This window comes from Scyliorhinus torazame, chromosome 15 (genome assembly GCF_047496885.1).
Source record: "Scyliorhinus torazame isolate Kashiwa2021f chromosome 15, sScyTor2.1, whole genome shotgun sequence".
Taxonomy (NCBI): domain Eukaryota; kingdom Metazoa; phylum Chordata; class Chondrichthyes; order Carcharhiniformes; family Scyliorhinidae; genus Scyliorhinus; species Scyliorhinus torazame.
This window is the reverse complement of record NC_092721.1, coordinates 201,006,566-201,023,898: the sequence shown is the minus strand read 5'-3', so window position 1 is coordinate 201,023,898 and position 17,333 is coordinate 201,006,566. Positions and strand designations below refer to the sequence as shown.

Sequence of the window (17,333 nt, the reverse complement as noted above, 5' to 3'; positions counted from 1 at the left end):
GTGAGAAACAGGCAGCTGGAGGTGCGGAGAATCCCGCCCATGATAAACTAACAGCACTGATCATTATCGAGGCCATAAAACTTCCATTATTGGCTCATTAAAAAGGCAGTAACAATATTTCTCAGAGCTTACAAAGACATCGCATTTGAGTGACCTACTTAGAGGCAGAATGGTGCAACTGGACTGCCCAGTGGTCACAGCCAGGCACTTGCCAAGTATTTGTTGGAATAAGATCGCGATCAGAAACTGGAACAGTCAAGTTTCAGAAGCTAATTTCACGAGCTGACGTGAAATGCAAAACCAGAACCCATTACATTATAATAATAATCTTTATTAGTGTCACAAGTAGGCTTACATTAACACTGCAATGAAGTTACTGTGAAAAGCCCCTAGTCGCCACATTCCAGCACCTGTTCGGGTACACAGAGGGAGAATTCAGAATGTCCAAATTACCTAACTGCACCAGAAGCACCCGGAGGAAACCCACGCAGAAACGAGGCGAATCTGCAGACTCCGTACAGTGACCCAAGCCGGGAATTGAACAAGGGTCCCTGGTGCTGTGAAGCAACAGTGCTAACCACTGTGCCACGTGCCGCCAAGATGAACAGTTAAAATGAATCGTTTCCTGTCAGTGCAAAAAACGCTCACACACTTTATATTTATGCTTATAAAAGACTTGCATTTCCACAGTGGCTTTCCTGTGTCAAAAGCATTTTACAGCCAATTAAAGTTCTTCTGAAGTGTAGTCCCTGTGGTGAAACACAGAAGCTAATTCGAACACAACATGGCCCCACAAAGAACAATGCAATGATCCACTTTCAGGATATTGGTGAAGGGCTAAATGTTGACCAGCACAACTGGGGAGAACTACCCTGCTCTTCAAAATGGTGCGATTGGATCAAGCCGAGGGGATAGAGGGGAGGGCCTCGAGGGTTAGCACCTCATCTGAAAGATGCCACCTCCAGCAGTGCAGAAATTCCTCGGGACTGGGCATGTCAACCGGAATTTTGTGCTCTTTACTGGGATTTGGGGAGGGTGGTTGGTGTTGCAGTTGGCTAGATGGCGCGGGAGTGGTTCAGAACACCACCACCAGAGTGGGGTGTTCGATCCCTGATCTGGGTGAGCGAGGACCTCGCCCTGTGCCGTCGCAGGCCACGGTTCGTCAAAGGCGCTACGCGCAGAAGTGGGATTTGAAGAGACAACCTTCTGACTCGGGGTGGGGGAGACCACGGAGTTAAAACAGACACATTTTTACACTCAGAGCGCAAGGCCCTGGGTTCAATCTCGGCCCCGGGTCACTGTCCGTGTGGCGTTCACACATTCTCCCCGTGTCTGCGTGGGTTTCACCCCCACAACCCAAGACGTGCAGGGTAGGTGGATTGGCCACGCTAAATGAAATGAAATGAAAATCGCTTATTGTCACAAGTAGGCTTCAAATGAAGTTACTGTGAAAAGCCCCTAGTCGCCACATTCCGGCGCCTGTTCGGGGAGGCTGGTACGGGAATCATAGAATTTACAGTGCAGAAGGAGGCCATTCGGCCCATTGAGTCTGTACCGGCCCTTGGAAAGAGCACCCTATTTAAGCCCACGATTCCACCCTATCCCCCGTAACCCAGTAACCCCAGCTAACCTTTTTTGGACATTAAGGGGAAAATTGGCATGGCCAATCCACCTAAATTGCCAATTAATTGGGGGAAAAAAGGAATTGGGGACTCTAAATTTATATTTTAAAAAGTCAGAGCGCAAGGCAGTCAGGCATTTTAACAGCAGGCACAAGTGAGGATTTAGGGCCAATCTAACTAGCCGTAAGGTACAGTACCTATTTGCACCTTGTTTATAATACAATTGTCGAATCTGGTGTCCTACAAATAAATGATCCACTTCCAGACAGTGCAAAGGTATTTGTGTGGATAATCCGAGCTGTTTAAAGCTTGCCTGGATCAAGTTATATAAAAGATATTCAGCATCTTCATACTTTTTTTAAAAAAAACTATCACACCGCCCAAAGTCAGACCTAACTTTAGATTCTGCCCTGTAACTTTGAGCAACACAGTGTGTGTTCCCAGCTCACCCCAATGCCTTCAGCACTTAACCTACATCAGGAAAAATAAATAACACCCAATGCATCTGAAGGCAGGCGGCTGCTGCTGAAACATTACTCCATTTAAAAAGAACACTTAAAAATCGAGGGGGAAATAAAACAAAAGGTTCATTGCAAAGCTGAAGTCTGCGCTTACCTCTTAAGATTCCTGAATGGGCTGCAATGATGGTCTTCATTTCTTTCCTTTATATCTTGGGTTTTCTGCCCTCCGAATTAAATTAAGAGGCGGGTGGGTCGCTACACGTTTTAATGCTGCAAATGATAAGTGCAGATGGATATACTTTTTGCAGCGCTTAAAACAAAGGGAGCGGGGAGACAGGGAGAGAAGTGGGAAGAAAAGCGAGAGAGTAGCGCCAGGACCGGTCCTTTAATAGTCGGGGCAAACCATTGCCTCTGGAACAAAGGAGGGGAATCTCCAACCTGCTACTCAAACCGACAGCAGTTGCTACCAGTCTCCACTGTCTGGGCATTTAAAATGCAGGCTGTTGCTCTTGAACAATGCAGCAAAAGTCAGGGTCAATTTGCAATGCATGTGAATAGAAATGCAATTGTGCAGTTGATTTTCCTATTTATCCTCTCCTTTTGAGAGGGTTTGAATGGCACAGTCCCAATGCACCCCCCCCCCCCCCCCCCCTGCCTTTGGTCATTTCGGAATGGTTTGTCCAGGAGGGCTGGAGAAAGTTTGAGCTGTCAATGTCTAACTGATCTCCGGGTAAGCTTCTCCAAGGCGGCCTTCAGGACGCGCGACAACGCAGAATCGCCGAGCAGAAGCTTATAGCCAAGTTCCGCACACATGAGTGCGGCCTCAACCGGGACCTGGGATTCATGTCACATTACATTCATCCCCCACCATCTGGCCTGCGAAATCCTACCAACTGTCCTGGCTTGATACAATTCACACCTCTTTAACCTGGGGTTACCCCATCTCTGGATCTGTAAAGATTTAATCACCTGCTAATGCTCGCATTCCAGGCATTGTTTGGCATCTTTGAATTTGTCTATATATGTGTTTCTGGAACATACCTCTTCATTCACCTGAGGAAGGAGCAGCGCTCCGAAAGCTAGTGACATCGAAACAAACCTGTTGGACTTTAACCTGGTGTTATAAGACTTCGGACTGTGCTCACCCCAGTCCAACGCCGGCATCTCCACATAATGTCTAACTACACAGCCAACCCCCCCCCCCCCCCCCTCTCATTCATGACGCATGGGGTGGCACGGTCTTCATAGAACATTACAGCGCAGTACAGGCCCTTCGGCCCTCGATGTTGCGCCGACCTGTGAAACCACTCTAAAGCCCATCTACACTATTCCCTTATTATCCATATGTCTATCCAATGACCATTTGAATGCCCTTAGTGTTGGCGAGTCCACTACTGTTGCAAGCAGGGCATGCCACACCCTTACTACTCTCTGAGTAAAGAACCTACCTCTGACATCTGTCCTATATCTATCTCCCCTCAATTTAAAGCTATGTCCCCTCGTGCTAGACACCTGCCTCACAGCGCCAGGGACCCGGGTTCAATTCCGGCCTCGGGCGACTGTGTGGAGTCTGCACGTTCTCCCCGTGTCTGCGTGGGTTTCTTCCGGGTGCTCGGTTTCCTCCCACAGTGCAAAGATGTGCAGGTTAGGTGGATAGGCCATGCTAAAATTGCCCCTTAGTGTCCAACGGTTAGGTGGGGTTACGGGGAGAGGGTGGGGGAGGGAGCCTAGGTAGGGTACACTTTCGGAGGGTCGGTGCAGGCTCAAGGGGTCACATGGCCTCCTCCTGCACTGTAGCGATTCTAGAATTATCTCCAGCCAGTGTCACGCTAAAGAGCCACACATTACCATCACCTGAACCACTGCAGACACATAAGACTTGCATTTCCATAGCACCCTTCATGCCAATGAGGTAGTTTACAAGTGTAGCCGCTGTTGTTATTTGGAGATGTGGCAGCCAGACTACACACAGCAATCTCCCACAAATAGCAAATATGAGAGCGACCAGGCGGATACCTGTTCATTTGGTGATCTCAATTGAAAGGGCAATGTTGGCCAGGCCACCTGGGCCAACTCCTCTGCTCTTCTTCAAAATAAGAGCTATTGCACCCACCTGAGAAGACAGGCAGGGCCTCAGTTTGGCATCTCAGCTTCACAACAATGCCTACAATAGCACAGTGCCCTCAGGTATTAGAGTGGGACTGGAACCCACAACCTTCTGATTGGGAGAAACTCCCCAAGGCCCCAAAAAGTGACTAAGGCCACAATCTACCGGCCTCGTCGCGCTAAATTAATAATAATAATCTTTATTGGTGTCATAAGTAAGCTTACATTAACACTGCAATGAAGTTACTGTGAAAATCCCCTCGTCGCCACATTCCAGCACCTGTTCGGGTACACAGAGGGAGAATTCAGAATGTCCAATTCACCTAACAGCACATCTTTTGGGAGGAAACCGGAGCACCCGGAAGAAACCCACGCAGACACGGGGTGAACGTGCAGACTCCGCACAGACAGTGACCCAAGCCGGGAATCGGACCTGGGACCCTGCGCTGTGAAGCAACAGTGCTAACCATGTGCTACCGTGCCGCAGGACGCGATGAGGCCGTTAAATATTACGAGAGGCTTCTCGCAAGATTTAACACCCTCGTTAATGCACTTGGGAGGTCTCCCAGGTGGCCAGAGGCCCCTGGGTGTTCGAGTTCTGAGAAGGATGGTACCCTGGCACCACTAATGCCACCTGGGCACCCCACCTGCCAGAGAGCCCAGATGGCATTTCCAGATGGGCATGGGCACTGCCAGGGTGCCAGGCTATCAGTGTCAAGGGGGTGCAGGGACCCTCTCATTGCAAAGTTGGGGTTTTGAGCGGATCTTGAGGCCTTTAAAAATTACCATTTCAAGGCGGCACGGTGGAGCAGTGGTTAGCACTGCTGCCTCACGGCACCAAGGACCCGCGTTCGATCCCGGCTCTGGGTCACTGTCCGTGTGGAGTTTGCACATTCTCCCCGTGTCTGCGTGGACCTCACCCCCACAACCCAAAGATGTGCAGGGTAGGTGAATTGGCCGCGCTAAATTGCCCCTTAATTGGAAAAAAAAAGAATTGGGTACTCTAAATTTATTTTTTAATTACCATTTAAAAATGATGCCACCACCTCTTCCTGCACTGGCGCTTGGCGCTCGTCAATGCAGGAAATGGGACTAAGTGGATTCTCTACCTCGTCCAGAGATTTCAGTGCACAGCTGGTACTCCAGTGAATTACTGAGGGAAGACTGTATTGTCATTTAAAAAAACTCTTTCATGGGATGTACGGCTGGAACCAGCATTTATTGCCCATTGCTAATTGCCCTTGAGAAGGTCAAATCTTGCTGTTCTTCGGATGTTAAGCAGAGGCCTCGTCGGCCCTTTTCCAATGGCTGTCAAAGCTCTGAATAAGAGGCAGGTCATTGAGGAACGAGATGAGGAGCAGTGTCTTCACTCAAGGCTTGTGAATCTTTCAATTCTCTATCCCAGAGGGTTATGGAAGCTCAATCAGTGAGCAGGTTCAAGACAGAAATCAATAGATTTCAGGAGCCTAATGACATCGAGGGATAAGGTGTAGCACAGGAAAGCGCAGTTGAGGTAGACAATTAGCCATAATCTAATTGGATGGCAGAGCAGTGTTGATGGGCTGAATGGTTGACTCCTACTCCCACGTTGCTATCCTAAGGTCACTACTGCAAAGGTGAGTTATGGTTTCCCGGCCAAAACTGTTCCCACTAAAGCTGATGAAATCGACCGTAATCACATTGTGTAAACTGTCTGCTGTTTTCCAACATTACAAGGGTGACGACACATCAAATGGCACTTCAGCGGCTGAAAAGTGTTTCGGAGGATCGCGTAAGGCATTGCAGAAATTAAAATCTTTCTTTTTATTGCTAGCACTGCTGCCTCACAGCTCCAGGGTCGCAGATTCAATTCTGGCCTCGGGTGACTGCCTGTGCGGAATCTACACGTTTCCACCGTGTCTGCATGGGTTTCCTCCGGGTGCTCCGGTTTCTTCCCACTGTCCAAAGATGTGCGGGTTAGGTGGATTGGCCGCGCTAAATTTCCCCTTAGTGTCCAAAAGGTTAGATGGGGTTGCTGGGTTACGGGGAGGGGGTGGAGGTGTGGGCTTGGGTAGGGTGCTCTCTCCAAGGGCCGGTGCATGCCCAATGGGCCGAACGGCCTCATTTTGCACTGTAAATTCCAAGATTCTATGTTATAGGAGTGGGGCACCCACGACATTCTGACTGGGGATGGGCGCGGGGAAGGGGTGGGGGGGGGGGGGGGAGTGCGGGGAGCGAGTGTGCTCCCACCCTGATGTATTACCCCATTACATAAATTAGTGTGAGAGACTTTGTAAATAGATACTAGGCCTTGCTCAGCCAGTTAATGAAGTGATTGCACAATACCTGATTGGTGTTGCATCAGCTGAATACAGCAGGGAATTCTGGGTGGGATTCTCTAGTTGCCCGAGCCGCCTGTTTCTCGGCAGCGTGCCGTTCACTGGCGGCGGGATTCTACACTCCCGGCGCTTGTCAATGGGATTTCCCATTAAAGCCGCCCCAGGCTGCCGGGGAAACCCGTGAGTGGTGGTGCAGTGCCGGCAGGAGCAGAGATCCCTAATGGCCAGAGAATTCCGGCCATGATAAGGATGTGACAAGTTCAGTTCTGATTGCCATCCAGCGACCCCTGCTGGTCACTGGGTGAGAGTAAGATTGCTCTTGTTTGCCTTTCATAAACCTCCCTTTATTTACTAATCGCCGTCATGAAAGCTCCAATTGTTACAATTTTTGCAGGGGGAGGGACGAGACTCTTCCTGTGATGAAATACTGATTGATTTGGCTCTCTGAGCAATTGTTTTCCTCATGTTTCCTCTGGTACTCATGTCCCTCAGTGAACAGCAGTGAAACAGACTCCACAGGATTGGCCTCGAATCTCCAGGAGTTTAAGATCAATCGCCTGGTGAGACACAGTGGTTAGCACTTCCGCCTCACAGCTCCAGAGACCCGGGTTCGATTCCGGCCTCGGGCGACTGTTTTGTGTGGAGTTTGCACGTTCTCCCCCGTGTCTGCATGGGTTTCCTCCAGGCCCCCCCCCCCCCGGTTCCGTCCCACAGTCACAATGATGTGAAGATTAGGTGGATTGCCATGATCAATGCGTGGGATTATAGGGTGGGGGAGTGGGCTCTTTCGGAAGGTCGGTGTAGACTTGATGGGCCGAATGGCCTCCTTCTGCAATGATGGGAGTCTGTGATGTGTGCAACATTGGAGGAATAAGAAATCCCGGGGACAATGAAACCAATTGTTTATTCCTCCGCCATTTTCTTTTGAACATTACAGCGCAGTTCTTTGGCCTTTGACCATTTCTCTTTCCCACGTACAGCCAAGCATCATCCAATTGAGTAATGGCTCTTTATTTCTTTCATGTTCGCCCAGGATGGCCGTACGTCACAAGAATGGGTGTGTTGGCTGACTAATGGCTGGAGAACGGGGCGGGGGGGGGGCTGTCATGTGATGAAACCTCCAGGAATACATTGCATCACAGTTGGCAACCCTATTTGTAACTCAAAACGTTCTCTCTCCACAGATGCTGCCCGGCCGGCTGTGTTTTTCCGGCACCCTCTGTTTTTATTTCAGATCTCCAGCATCTGCAGTATTTTGCGTTCATTGTCTTGCTGTTTGTGAGAGATTTACCAGTGCATATTGGGTACACTCACCGTGCACTCACACACAGTCACACTCACCGCGCACTCACACATAGTCACACTCACCGCGCACTCACACACAGTCACACTCACCGCGCACTCACACACAGTCACACTCACCGCGCACTCACACACAGTCACACTCACCGCGCACTCACACACAGTCACACTCAACGCGCACTCACACACAGACACACTCACACACAGTCACACTCACCGCGCACTCACACACAGTCACACTCACCGCGCACTCACACACAGTCACACTCATCGCGCACTCACACACAGTCACACTCACCGCGTACTCACACACAGTCACACCCAACGCGCACTCACTCACAGTCACACTCACCGCGCACTCACACACAGTCACACTCACCGCGCACTCACACACAGTCACACTCACCGCCCACTCACACACAGTCGCACTCACACACAGTCACACACATCGCACACTCACACACAGTCAAACTCACCGCGCACTCACACACAGTCACACTCACCGTGCACTCACACACAGTCACACTCACCGTGCACTCACACACAGTCACACTCACACACAGTCACACTCACCGCGCACTCACACACAGTCACACTCACCGCGCACTCACACACAGTCACACTCACCGTGCACTCACACACAGTCACACTCACCGCGCACTCACACACAGTCACACTCACACACAGTCACACTCACACACAGTCACACACAGTCACACTCATTGCACACTCACACACAGTCACACTCACCGCGCACTCACACACAGTCACACTCACCGCGCACTCACACACAGTCACACTCACTGTGCACTCACACACAGTCACACTCACACACAGTCACACACACAATGACACTCACCACGCACTCACACACAGTCACACTCACCGCGCACTCACACACAGTCACACTCACCGTGCACTCACACACAGTCACACTCACCGCGCACTCACACACAGTCACACTCACACACAGTCACACTCACCGCGCACTCACACACAGTCACACACACCGCGCACTCACACACAGTCACACTCACCACGCACTCACACACAGTCACACTCACCGCGCACTCACACACAGTCACACACACCGCGCACTCACACACAGTCACACTCACCACGCACTCACACACAGTCACACTCACTGCGCACTCACACACAGTCACACTCACCGCGCACTCACACACAGTCACACTCACCGCGCACTCACACACAGTCACACTCACCGCGCACTCACACACAGTCACACTCACACACAGTCACACTCACCGTGCACTCACACACAGTCACACTCACCGCGCACTCACACACAGTCACACTCACCGCACACTCACACACAGTCACACTCACCGCGCACTCACACACAGTCACACTCACCGCGCACTCACACACAGTCACACTCACTGTGCACTCACACATAGTCACACTCACCGTGCACTCACACACAGTCACACTCACCGCGCACTCACACATAGTCACACTCACCGCGCACTCACACACAGTCACACTCACACACAGTCACACACAGTCACATTCATCGCACACTCACACACAGTCACACTCACCGCGCACTCTCACACAGTCACACTCACCGTGCACTCACACACACTCACACTCACCGCGCACTCACACACAGTCACACTTACCGCGCACTCACACACAGTCACACTCACCGCGCACTCACACACAGTCACACTCACACACAGTCACACTCACCGGGCACTCACACACAGTCACACTCACCGCGCACTCACACACAGTCACACTCACCGTGCACTCACACACAGTCACACTCACCGTGCACACACACAGTCACACTCACCGCGCACTCACACACAGTCACACTCACCGCGCACTCACACACAGTCACACTCACACACAGTCACACACAGTCACACTCATCGCACACTCACACACAGTCACACTCACCGTGCAATCACACACAGTCACACTCACCGCGCACTCACACACAGTCACACTCACCGCGCACTCACACACAGTCACACTCACCGCGCACTCACAATCAGTCACACTCACCGCGCACTCACACACAGTCACACTCACCGCGCACTCACACACAGTCACACTCACACACAGTCACACTCACCGCGCACTCACACACAGTCACACTCACCGTGCACTCACACACAGTCACACTCTCCGCGCACTCACACACAGTCACACTCACTCACAGTCACACTCTCCGCGCACTCACACACAGTCACACTCACTCACAGTCACACTCACCACGCACTCACACACAGTCACACTCACCGCGCACTCATACACAGTCACACTCACCGCGCACTCACACACAGTCACACTCTCCGCGCACTCACACACAATCACACTCACCGCGCACTCACACACAGTCACACTCACACACAGTGTCACACTCACTCACAGTCACACTCACCGCGCACTCACACACAGTCACACTCACCGCGCACTCACACACAGTCACACTCACCGCGCACTCACACACAGTCACACTCACCGCACACTCACACACAGTCACACTCACCGCGCACTCACACACAGTCACACTCACCGCGCACTCACACACAGTCACACTCACCGCGCACTCATACACAGTCACACTCACCGCGCACTCACACACAGTCACACTCCCTGCGCACTCACACACAGTCACACTCACCATGCACTCACACACAGTCACACTCACCGTGCACTCACACACAGTCACACTCACCGCGCACTCACACACAGTCACACTCACCGCGCACTCACACACAGTCACACTCACACACAGTCACACACAGTCACACTCATCACACACTCACACACAGTCACACTCACCGCGCACTCACACACAGTCACACTCACCGTGAACTCACACACAGTCACACTCACTGCGCACTCACACACAGTCACACTCACCGCGCACTCACACACAGTCGCACTCACTGCGCCCTCACACACAGTCACACTCTCCGCGCACTCACACACAGTCACACTCACTGCGCACTCACACACAGTCACACTCACCGCGCACTCACACACAGTCACACTCACCGCGCACTCACACACAGTCACACTCACCGCGCACTCACACACAGTCACACTCACACACAGTCACACTCACCGTGCACTCACACACAGTCACACTCACCGCGCACTCACACACAGTCACACTCACCGCACACTCACACACAGTCACACTCACCGCGCACTCACACACAGTCACACTCACTGTGCACTCACACATAGTCACACTCACCGTGCACTCACACACAGTCACACTCACCGCGCACTCACACATAGTCACACTCACCGCGCACTCACACACAGTCACACTCACACACAGTCACACACAGTCACATTCATCGCACACTCACACACAGTCACACTCACCGCGCACTCTCACACAGTCACACTCACCGTGCACTCACACACAGTCACACTCACCGTGCACTCACACACAGTCACACTCACCGCGCACTCACACACAGTCACACTCACAGCGCACTCACACACAGTCACACTCACACACAGTCACACTCACCGGGCACTCACACACAGTCACACTCACCGCGCACTCACACACAGTCACACTCACCGTGCACTCACACACAGTCACACTCACCGTGCACACACACAGTCACACTCACCGCGCACTCACACACAGTCACACTCACCGCGCACTCACACACAGTCACACTCACACACAGTCACACACAGTCACACTCATCGCACACTCACACACAGTCACACTCACCGTGCAATCACACACAGTCACACTCACCGCGCACTCACACACAGTCACACTCACCGCGCACTCACACACAGTCACACTCACCGCGCACTCACAATCAGTCACACTCACCGCGCACTCACACACAGTCACACTCACCGCGCACTCACACACAGTCACACTCACACACAGTCACACTCACCGCGCACTCACACACAGTCACACTCACCGTGCACTCACACACAGTCACACTCTCCGCGCACTCACACACAGTCACACTCACTCACAGTCACACTCTCCGCGCACTCACACACAGTCACACTCACTCACAGTCACACTCACCACGCACTCACACACAGTCACACTCACCGCGCACTCACACACAGTCACACTCACCGCGCACTCACACACAGTCACACTCTCCGCGCACTCACACACAATCACACTCACCGCGCACTCACACACAGTCACACTCACACACAGTGTCACACTCACTCACAGTCACACTCACCGCGCACTCACACACAGTCACACTCACCGCGCACTCACACACAGTCACACTCACCGCGCACTCACACACAGTCACACTCACCGCACACTCACACACAGTCACACTCACCGCGCACTCACACACAGTCACACTCACCGCGCACTCATACACAGTCACACTCCCTGCGCACTCACACACAGTCACACTCACCATGCACTCACACACAGTCACACTCACCGTGCACTCACACACAGTCACACTCACCGCGCACTCACACACAGTCACACTCACCGCGCACTCACACACAGTCACACTCACCGCGCACTCACACACAGTCACACTCACCGCGCACTCACACACAGTCACACTCACACACAGTCACACACAGTCACACTCATCACACACTCACACACAGTCACACTCACCGCGCACTCACACACAGTCACACTCACCGTGAACTCACACACAGTCACACTCACTGCGCACTCACACACAGTCACACTCACCGCGCACTCACACACAGTCGCACTCACTGCGCCCTCACACACAGTCACACTCTCCGCGCACTCACACACAGTCACACTCACTGCGCACTCACACACAGTCACACTCACCGATCACTCACACACAGTCACACTCTCCGCGCACTCACACACAGTCACACTCACCGCGCACTCACACACAGTCACACTCACACACCGTCACACTCACTCACAGTCACACTCACACACAGTCACACTCACCGCGCACTCACACACAGTCACACTCACCGCGCACTCACACACAGTCACACTCACCGCACACTCACACACAGTCACACTCACCGCACACTCACACACAGTCACACTCACCGCACACTCACACACAGTCACACTCACACACAGTCACACTCACTCACAGTCACACTCACCGTGCACTCACACACAGTCACACTCACCGCGCACTCACACACAGTCACACTCACACACAGTCACACTCACACACAGTCACACTCACCGTGCACTCACACACAGTCACACTCACACACAGTCACACTCACTCACAGTCACACTCACCGCGCACTCACACACAGTCACACTCACTCACAGTCACACTCACCGTGCACTCACACACAGTCACACTCACACACAGTCACACTCACTCACAGTCACACTCACCGCGCACTCACAAACAGTGACACTCACCGCGCACTCACACACAGTCACACTCACACACAGTCACACTCACCGCGCACTCACACACAGTCACACTCACCGCGCACTCACACACAGTCACACTCACCGCGCACTCACACACAGTCACACTCACACACAGTCACACTCACTCACAGTCACACTCACCGCGCACTCACACACAGTCACACTCACCGCGCACTCACACACAGTCACACTCACCGCGCACTCACACACAGTCACACCCACCGCGCACTCACACACAGTCACACTCACCGCGCACTCACACACAGTCACACTCACACTCACACACAGTCACACTCACCGCGCACTCACGCACAGTCACACTCACCGTGCACTCACACACAGTCACACTCACACACAGTCACACTCACACACAGTCACACTCACCGCGAACTCACACACAGTCACACTCACCGTGCACTCACAAACAGTCACACTCACACACAGTCACACTCACACACAGTCACACTCACCGCGCACTCACACACAGTCACACTCACCGCGCACTCACACACAGTCACACTCACACACAGTCACACTCATTCACAGTCACACTCACCGCGCACTCACACACAGTCACACTCACCGCGCACTCACACACAGTCACACACACCGCGCACTCACACAGAGTCACACTCACCGTGCACGCACACACAGTCACACTCACACACAGTCACACTCACACACAGTCACACTCACACACAGTCACACTCACCGCACACACACACACAGTCACACTAACCGTTCACTCACACACAGTCACACTCACCGCGCACTCACACACAGTCACACTCACCGCGCACTCACACACAGTCACACTCACCGGGCACTCACACACAGTCACACTCACCGCGCACTCACACACAGTCACACTCACCGCGCACTCACACACAGTCACACTCACACACAGTCACACTCACTCACAGTCACACTCACCGTGCACTCACACACAGTCACACTCACACACAGTCACACTCACACACAGTCACACTCACTCACAGTCACACACACCGCGCACTCACACACAGTCACACTCACCGCGCACTCACACACAGTCACACTCACCGTGCACTCACACACAGTGACACTCACACACAGTCACACTCACACACAGTCACACTCACCGCGCACTCACACACAGTCACACTCACCGTGCACTCACACACAGTCACACTCACACACAGTCACACTCACACACAGTCACACTCACCGCGCACTCACACACAGTCATGCTCACCGCGCACTGACACACAGTCACACTCACACACAGTCACACTCACACACAGTCACACTCACCGCGCACTCACACACAGTCACACACACCGCGCACTCACACACAGTCACACTCACCACGCACTCACACACAGTCACACTCACCGCGCACTCACACACAGTCACACTCACCGCGCACTCACACACAGTCACACTCACCGCGCACTCACACACAGTCACACTCACCGCGCACTCACACACAGTCACACTCACACACAGTCACACTCACCGTGCACTCACACACAGTCACACTCACCGCGCACTCACACACAGTCACACTCACCGCACACTCACACTCACCGCGCACTCACACACAGTCACACTCACCGCGCACTCACACACAGTCACACTCACTGTGCACTCACACATAGTCACACTCACCGTGCACTCACACACAGTCACACTCACCGCGCACTCACACATAGTCACACTCACCGCGCACTCACACACAGTCACACTCACACACAGTCACACACAGTCACATTCATCGCACACTCACACACAGTCACACTCACCGCGCACTCTCACACAGTCACACTCACCGTGCACTCACACACAGTCACACTCACCGCGCACTCACACACAGTCACACTCACCGCGCACTCACACACAGTCACACTCACAGCGCACTCACACACAGTCACACTCACACACAGTCACACTCACCGGGCACTCACACACAGTCACACTCACCGCGCACTCACACACAGTCACACTCACCGTGCACTCACACACAGTCACACTCACCGTGCACACACACAGTCACACTCACCGCGCACTCACACACAGTCACACTCACCGCGCACTCACACACAGTCACACTCACACACAGTCACACACAGTCACACTCATCGCACACTCACACACAGTCACACTCACCGTGCAATCACACACAGTCACACTCACCGCGCGCTCACACACAGTCACACTCACCGCGCACTCACACACAGTCACACTCACCGCGCACTCACAATCAGTCACACTCACCGCGCACTCACACACAGTCACACTCACCGCGCACTCACACACAGTCACACTCACACACAGTCACACTCACCGCGCACTCACACACAGTCACACTCACCGTGCACTCACACACAGTCACACTCTCCGCGCACTCACACACAGTCACACTCACTCACAGTCACACTCTCCGCGCACTCACACACAGTCACACTCACTCACAGTCACACTCACCACGCACTCACACACAGTCACACTCACCGCGCACTCACACACAGTCACACTCACCGCGCACTCACACACAGTCACACTCTCCGCGCACTCACACACAATCACACTCACCGCGCACTCACACACAGTCACACTCACACACAGTGTCACACTCACTCACAGTCACACTCACCGCGCACTCACACACAGTCACACTCACCGCGCACTCACACACAGTCACACTCACCGCGCACTCACACACAGTCACACTCACCGCACACTCACACACAGTCACACTCACCGCGCACTCACACACAGTCACACTCACCGCGCACTCATACACAGTCACACTCCCTGCGCACTCACACACAGTCACACTCACCATGCACTCACACACAGTCACACTCACCGTGCACTCACACACAGTCACACTCACCGCGCACTCACACACAGTCACACTCACCGCGCACTCACACACAGTCACACTCACACACAGTCACACACTGTCACACTCATCACACACTCACACACAGTCACACTCACCGCGCACTCACACACAGTCACACTCACCGTGAACTCACACACAGTCACACTCACTGCGCACTCACACACAGTCACACTCACCGCGCACTCACACACAGTCGCACTCACTGCGCCCTCACACACAGTCACACTCTCCGCGCACTCACACACAGTCACACTCACTGCGCACTCACACACAGTCACACTCACCGATCACTCACACACAGTCACACTCTCCGCGCACTCACACACAGTCACACTCACCGCGCACTCACACACAGTCACACTCACACACAGTCACACTCACTCACAGTCACACTCACACACAGTCACACTCACCGCGCACTCACACACAGTCACACTCACCGCGCACTCACACACAGTCACACTCACCGCACACTCACACACAGTCACACTCACCGCACACTCACACACAGTCACACTCACCGCACACTCACACACAGTCACACTCACACACAGTCACACTCACTCACAGTCACACTCACCGTGCACTCACACACAGTCACACTCACCGCGCACTCACACACAGTCACACTCACAGACAGTCACACTCACACACAGTCACACTCACCGTGCACTCACACACAGTCACACTCACACACAGTCACACTCACTCACAGTCACACTCACCGCGCACTCACACACAGTCACACTCACTCACAGTCACACTCACCGTGCACTCACACACAGTCACACTCACACACAGTCACACTCACTCACAGTCACACTCACCGCGCACTCACAAACAGTGACACTCACCGCGCACTCACACACAGTCACACTCACACACAGTCACACTCACCGTGCACTCACACACAGTCACACTCACCGCGCACTCACACACAGTCACACTCACCGCGCACTCACACACAGTCACACTCACACACAGTCACACTCACTCACAGTCACACTCACCGCGCACTCACACACAGTCACACTCACCGCGCACTCACACACAGTCACACTCACCGCGCACTCACACACAGTCACACCCACCACGCACTCACACACAGTCACACTCACCGCGCACTCACACACAGTCACACTCACACTCACACACAGTCACACTCACCGCGCACTCACGCACAGTCACACTCACCGTGCACTCACACACAGTCACACTCACACACAGTCA

The 17,333-nt window shown here is 53.2% G+C and overlaps 1 protein-coding gene across 1 annotated transcript in view; it reads right to left on the bottom strand.

The window, feature by feature from the left end:
- dgat2 (diacylglycerol O-acyltransferase 2) overlaps window positions 1-2,447 on the bottom strand; it is a 106,926-nt gene extending 104,479 nt beyond the window's left edge. The window contains exon 1 of the mRNA XM_072477432.1: window positions 2,238-2,447. Coding sequence (XP_072333533.1) covers window positions 2,238-2,277 — 40 coding nt within the window. The 5' untranslated portion in view covers window positions 2,278-2,447. The remainder of the gene's footprint in view (window positions 1-2,237) is intronic.
- Window positions 2,448-17,333: the final 14,886 nt, after the last annotated feature.